General features: G+C 47.1%; 1 protein-coding gene across 1 annotated transcript in view; it reads right to left on the bottom strand.

Moving 5' to 3' along the window:
- Positions 1-179: 179 nt before the first annotated feature.
- LOC143121545 (rho guanine nucleotide exchange factor 26-like) overlaps positions 180-6,953 on the bottom strand; it is a 30,814-nt gene continuing 24,040 nt past the window's right edge. Inside the window, exons 13-15 of the mRNA XM_076281961.1 lie at positions 2,512-2,582; positions 2,165-2,269; positions 180-1,540 (exon numbers count right to left, since the gene is read on the bottom strand). Coding sequence (XP_076138076.1) covers positions 1,398-1,540; positions 2,165-2,269; positions 2,512-2,582 — 319 coding nt within the window. The 3' untranslated portion in view covers positions 180-1,397. The remainder of the gene's footprint in view (positions 1,541-2,164; positions 2,270-2,511; positions 2,583-6,953) is intronic.

Genomic DNA, 6,953 nt, shown 5'->3' with positions numbered 1-6,953 from the left:
AGGTTGTGAGTCTTTAAACAGAAAAATTAATTTTGTATTGACCATTGTAAAGCTGTCATTAGTTTCTCTTATTTTATTTAAGCCCTGTCACATTGTCATTTTTTCGAATGGTTTTGATGAAACTGCATTATTAAAGATGACGCATGTGTGATATAACTCTCAATTAATATACCCACTAGTATGAGTAAAGCTGGTTTAATACAAGTATTTTCACAGACAAATATACAGTTATAAGAGTGAATTAGGCTAAGTGGAGAAAAACAACATTGGTAATTACATTCCTTATGTTCATTGTTCACAAGTAATACAGATAAAAAGCTATGAAGGAGCATGTCTATATGCAATATACAATCTTCTAGAATTCTAAAAACATTTCAGATTTAAAGATTTATAGATTTCATTTTTGTACAATGCTGTTAAGCATGAGTCGTGTATGCATTATATGTCCCTGAGTGCAAATGCATAAAGCTTCAGATTGGGTGAGAATGCCATTACATTATTATTGTCCAAGACTACGCTCATCTAGCCAGTCTTTCTACATCCCTTCAGACGCTCAGCCACTTCACATCATCACAATAGCTGAGACATTTCCTTCCACATGCCCTTGAGTCCATCTCATAAACTATCCACTTCCTTATTGTCTTCCAGTTCCGGGATCGTAAAAGGTCCACGTAGTCAGTCCCTGAACCCTCCCACTGACAGCTCCAGGTCACTGCAGGGCAGTTGTGTGATATTACTTCTCAGCTGTAACAGACAGGCTGACGAATGAAGCTGCTGGTTCTAACATCACAGAAAGTGGGGAGAAGCAAGTCTGGAGATAGATCTCTGAACCCATAAAAGAAAGTGAAGCTGACGCCAGACTCCCAGGGAGTTAAAACGCCCCCCCCCCCCCCAAGTTCCTCTATCACACTGTACAATCAATTGGGGCTGGGGAGGGGACTGGGGAAATCAAGTGCCACTGTGGCAGCTGGTTTGGTTTAATACATTTCCTTTGCTGTGAAGAAATTGCACCATCCTTTGGCATGACCTGGCTCGTAACACTCCTCTGGAAGTTTGAGGCTGGGTATGTATTTACAAAGGGAAATTGAGAGGCACTCGGTAGTTAAAACACATCGTCATCTGCCCTTGCTCAGTCCCCCCCCCCCTCTCTCTCACTCCACCATAATCTTTAATGGTTATGGAGCCCCATCAAAGAGCCTGCAGTTTTGGCTCTGCTTAAGCTCCGTTTAGAAGCACTGAGTTCTCTGGTTCTCAAGGTCCTTTCACTTCTTGATGTGTGCTGGGCTGTGGCATCACAGCTGTCCCACAGTAGCTCCTGGCCAATGACGCCTCCATTAGTTCATAGAGAAGCTCCAGTCTTTGTGTGTATTTAGTGGGTGTGTCCTCTGGAGGTCAGCTCACACGTTGGTCTCCAGCCCCTGCAGACGGTCCATCCTTTGCCAGTTCCTCTCGATGGTGGCCTGGCAGGTGATGCGCTCGGCGCACTCGGCCAGGAACCAGCCCCTCTCGCCGTCCCGGAGGCGCTCGCCCTCGTACCAGCCTGCAACAGGAGCACACGGAGACGCTTGTCAGGGTTTCAACACGGTGCATAATACAGGCTCGCAAACGATGTCTTTTCCTATGCAGTATGCATTGCGAAAGGCTCCAAGACAGACCACTTTTCTTGATACAGACAACATATTTTATTTTTTCTTCTTCTAGCTAGTCAAATATTTAACACAGTTGGAAATGAATTGCAAGTGCTCCAGAATGCACACAAAGACTTTCCCAGCTTCAAAGGTGTACAACATCAAACTTTCAGCTGACTGCTGTAAGTTTAATGTCTGCCAGCGGATTCTGGAGGCATTTGATGCGCTATCCTGGGAATGCCCTTTTCACATCAAATGTGGCAAGCCAACCCTCCTGGGGTCCACACCCTGCCACAGTACAGACATCTGACCAATCACAACAGCAGAACCTTTTCACTACCGTGCAGTATTCCCTTTGCTCTGGTGCTCAATGAAGTTGGACAGAAGATCAAAGGACAAGGAAAAACAAACGAGAAAAACAAGGACTGTGGATAGTGCTGTGGAAGGTTATGACAGAAATGATCAGGGGAAACAGTGATGGAGGGGAGAGGGGGACAGAATTAAAATAGGAGAGAGTGAATGGCTGTTTTACTGACCATCATCCACCATCTGCGACACCAGCACCACCTCTGCCACCTGGAGCGAGAGCTCGTCCGGCTGTCTGGCCGTGTACGTCCTGGTCACCTCCATCTGCACCAAGTCTGCCAATGGACAATTCAGCAGAGAGTTATTTACTTATTTATCATAGCTGCAGATTGCACTTGAAGCGACGGGCAATGTGTAACAACTTACTTATGATTTATCAATCAAAGCCAAGAATCTATACATCTTGTATGTTTTTTTGCATGCATCATTAAGTCTCCCTTTGAGCTTCCTGAGCTGCTATGTGATGTGATAAGACATATGACCACTAGGTGGTGCAGTGGCCCTGTGCTGAACTTACTCGTTCTGTCGGTGTTATTCTTGTCACTGTTGGGGAGGCCAAGGGCGCTAATCCACCGAGCGCGCTCATTCCTGTGAAGACAAACACACCAATCAGAGCACAGCGCACACACACACCAGATGCAAATGATGACATGGGTCACCTCTATACACTTGTTTTAGTCTCCTTTATCTCACTGCTGTTTTTCTTTCTCTGACCTCCTCTTAATTCCCGCCATTTATAGACAAGTCTTCAATGTCTTGGCAGCCAGTCAAGGTGATACTGCAGGTAGGGTTACAATGGGCAACCTGAAACTGGTAACGCAGAGCATTCATGGGTGAAAGCAAAAGCTTCTCTGTTCTGTTCTGTGAATTCCCCTTTGTTCTGCCCAAGCATGAGCAAGAGAACAACTCTCTACTCCCATAAAGGGACTAAGAAAAGGGAGGAGAGAGAGAGAGAGAGAGAGAGAGAAAGAGAGCAGAGAGAATAGACAGCGTGGATGAAAAGAGGCACAGGTAGCTCTCCAGTCTCTATTCTCTAATCGACTGATGACATGGTTGATGCCAGGAAAGATACTGCGCCAGACTGTTCTGAGAAAAGCCAGGGACAGGGACAGGCTGCCATGGTAAGAAAAGAGACAGACAGTGAGAGAGAGAGAGACCACTAGAGAATGAAAATGCAGGGCAAAAAATGTTGCATTTTGCTCAGGTAGCCTGTGGCTGGCACTGTACTGTACATCCCAAAAGTCTAAAAGAGGGGCATGTTTCTCAGATCATTTGGAATCATCTCCTGTAATATCTGCAGTCATTCTCTGCATGTTTTTTCGTCAAAAACAAAGCAGAATGCCAGTGAATGAGTGACATTAATGAGGAGACACAGCACCAGACTGGGTAGGTAATGCAGAAGTGGGCATCATCCCTCTGATGACTCACCCAGCCTTGAGAGCCGACAGCGCTGAGCCGTGCAGGACAATCACGCTCCGCGGCCAGGAGAAATGTCCTGTGTGTGGAATTTTAACGAGTTGCCTGCGCTACAGAGGAACCTCTAAGAACCTCTGTGACTCAATGCAGCATCATGCAGCCCCCCCGCCCCCCCCCCCCCCCCCCCCGATCTCTTATCCCAAGCCCAGGCCAGCGAACAAGGTCAGCACTCTGCTAACGCTATTACACATATACAATGGATAATGAGCTGCAAATGGATTCTCTAAATAACGACTTGTTTCCTCGTCTTTGTATGAACCAGATTGTAAAGCAATTATGACGTGTCACTGTTGACCTGAAAAGGGTTCTCCCTCCTGTATGTGGCATGATGTGTTTTACATAAAGTTCTGCAGACACTAAAGGACACCAGAGCTCTGATGAAGGGCCAAAGACCTTTGTAATCATGACAAATATAGGACACAGCCATTCAGGTCATGAATGGCAGATGGCAGATAAAAGTCTAACTGTGGAGTATGATTTTTCATGCACTTCTGCAGCCAAATACTGTATCAGGCAGACACCAGGTCTGCATCTATGAGGAGAGGAATTTATAAGGAACTGACGGCACAAATACGGCAGGATAAAGCACTAATACCCTGGACCATCAATCTGTTTCAACACTCCACTGTATGACTAAACTCTAATCTGTCACCAGAGTACACCAACATTAATTCTGTAGTCAGGAGAAAGGATGATCAATTCCAGCCTCGTGCCTCAGCTGTGGGAAAGTGTCTGTAGGTTTGTGAAGGTCATGTGCTTTGCTTAATGTCCAAAAGGCACCCTGTCCATTCCTGAATGTGCCATTTGGACAGACACAGGTAGCGTTCCCACGATTCAGCATGCCAGCTGAGCTTTCACTAACATTGCCATTAACCATAGCCACACATCCACGCACAGGCCCACTCACCAACAGTCACACACATGTGCAGATGCAAAGACCAGGGTTATGCATGGAATGGAACACAAATATTTAGAGGCAGAGACAGCTGTGTGTGTGTGTGTGTGTGTGTATGTTTGTGTATGTGTGTGTGTGTGTGTGTGTGTGTGTGTGTGTGTGTGTGTGGGTGGGTGGGTGGGTGGCTAGTGAATGGGAGTGAGGGAGTGAGTGAACAAGACACACAGAATGTTCTCGGTAAACCGGAGCATTGCTAAGTCAAAATAAGTAAATAAGTAAATACGTTTTTAGTTTATTTTCAGCCCATGAAGAACAGAACACATAATTCTTTGTAGAAAGCATAAAGAATGTTGCATACACGAAAAAGACACAAAATGATTATGTGTTGTGATGTAATACTTTTCCTTCTGGGAAAGGGCATAATCTTGGTGCTACACTATCTCGTCAGATTATCTTACACCCTTTGTACAACTTTCGTACGTCACGCTTGGAATGATCTAAATCTGGTATCGCATGCTTCAGGCAGTATCTACAGTCTGTCTACAGGTTTGGCAGGACCAGACTCTTTCTAGCGTGACAGGGCCGAGTTGTCACGACTCCCAGCAGCCCCCCGACCCTCAGTGAGGACTGGTCCCACCTCACGTCTCCAGAACAGGCCCCCACACGCCTCCACCATACACTATTCAAATACATGGGATGGCCCAGCCCTTGAGCCATACCGCACAGCACTACAAAACACACAGTCAAGTATTTCACTGGGAGCCTGAGGAAGTGGTGATAGTGGGTTTACACAAAAATGCACTGAGAGAAAGGACTTAAGCTCACGCCCACGCAAAACACAATTACCTGGAACATAAGCTGGCTGTCGGTACCTATTATGTTCCAGCAAGTCCCTGTGGAACATGTCATTCCTTTATCATCCTGTGATGCGTGTCAGAGCGTTTCAGAGAAAAGCTCCACCAAAGAGCCATACGCCTTTCACTTCAGCAGCAACACCATCAGCTGCACCACATGAGCCCTCATTTGGAACAAAAACACAAGGTGCAGACTTTGGAGCGCCCTTGCCAGGTGTTTTGTTTGTGAGCTGCACAAACACCAGGCTATTTTTCATCCACGCCCAGGCACCATCTGAACTCTGTGTGTTGTTGTTGATATCCTGTTTACACCCACGGCCCTGCGGCAGCTCGGAGGCTGGGAGCGCTGGAAGGAGGGCAGGGTGGGCGCGGTGAGGAGGGGTGGGAGTGCTCCGAGCGGAGGCAGTGGTTGGAGGCATTGTGGGAACCAGCCCTGGGAACAATGGCCTGCTTCCTAGCAACCAGAGCATTCACGCTCAACGCTCTCCCCTTCCCCAGCCCCGGAGCGGAGCCGGCTGTCCCGACCAGTGCCACTCAGACCCCAGACGCCCCAGTGACATCACAACAGGGGGCCCCCAATCCCACGCTTTTATCAGGGGCACGGGGGGGACTTTCCAGCACCATTACACTACAGTGCTGCATTCATCACGCGTGTCTGCTCATGGGGGTCAGGCCAACGGCCAACAGCCGGCTCTGCCAGAGAGACAGACTGACTAATGTCTAATGGTGTCTCATGTTCCAAAGGCCTGAGAACAGAACTCTAACAGAGAGACCGGCGGCCAGAACAAGAGAACCTGAAAATGTGGGAGAACTCGTCGGCTGGAGAAAAGACAGAGCATTGCGCTCGAGCTCGCTTGCTTGACAAGCATCTCTGTTTGAAGTTACATAATCAAAGCCAGCTCCAATCCAGAATTCACTAATCAGGCACATCACATCCCCACAGAGCACCTAGATAGCAGCCTCTTCATCTACTCACTGCATGCCAACCCAAATCTCAGGAGACCTGTGTGTGTGTGTGTGTGTGTGTGTGTGTGTGTGTGTGTGTGTGTGTGTGTGTGTGTGTGTGTGTGTGTGTGTGTGTGTGTGTGTGTGTGTGTGTGTGTGTGTGTGTGTGTGTGTGTGTGATTAAGTGTATAAGACAGCTGCAGACGGCCTGGCCCGTCTCTACACATGCCTGCGCCAGCAGACAAACAGTCGGGCACTGCTTTGTCCCGTAGCATTACTGCATTAGAGAGAGAATGTGTTTTGACCACAGGCAGGACCCAATGTTCCACTTTGGACACATTAGGTCTGAATAAAGTCATTTCCCGGCTGGACATTCTCAGTTGGTCTGGGTTCCAGCCTGGAGTCAGTGAATTTTACCCTCAGAAATAACTCTGCGAGATAAAATAGCTGAACTTAGATTAAAAAGTTGAAGTTGAGTCACTGGATTCTTGCAGAGTAAATGTGCATACAGCTTAGGAGAAATAACTGCCCCTGATGAGCTTTAATTTTTGCCATTACGTTTTTAGTAGTTTGTTCACCCTGTTGCTAAAGTGCTTGGATGTTGGTGCAGATTACGAGTACCACCATCATAATCCCTACACCTTTCTCCTACTCTGGGTTAAAGGAGTACCTTGTAGAGCATTCTAATTCAATTTTTTTTTTTTGCTACTCAAAAAACCTTCAACATCAGAGGCGTAGTACTGCTGACCTGTACTTATAGATCTTTATGTGTGTGTGTGTGTGGGTGTG

The sequence above is a fragment of the Alosa pseudoharengus genome, unplaced genomic scaffold (assembly GCF_046254945.1).
Source record: "Alosa pseudoharengus isolate Yale_2024_CS ecotype anadromous, Long Island Sound unplaced genomic scaffold, YU_APseudo_1.1 YU_APseudo_1.1_scf_13, whole genome shotgun sequence".
In the NCBI taxonomy this organism is placed as follows: Eukaryota; Metazoa; Chordata; class Actinopteri; order Clupeiformes; family Clupeidae; genus Alosa; species Alosa pseudoharengus.
Note: the sequence above shows the minus strand (reverse complement) of the source record. Positions and strands in the feature narration are given on the sequence as shown.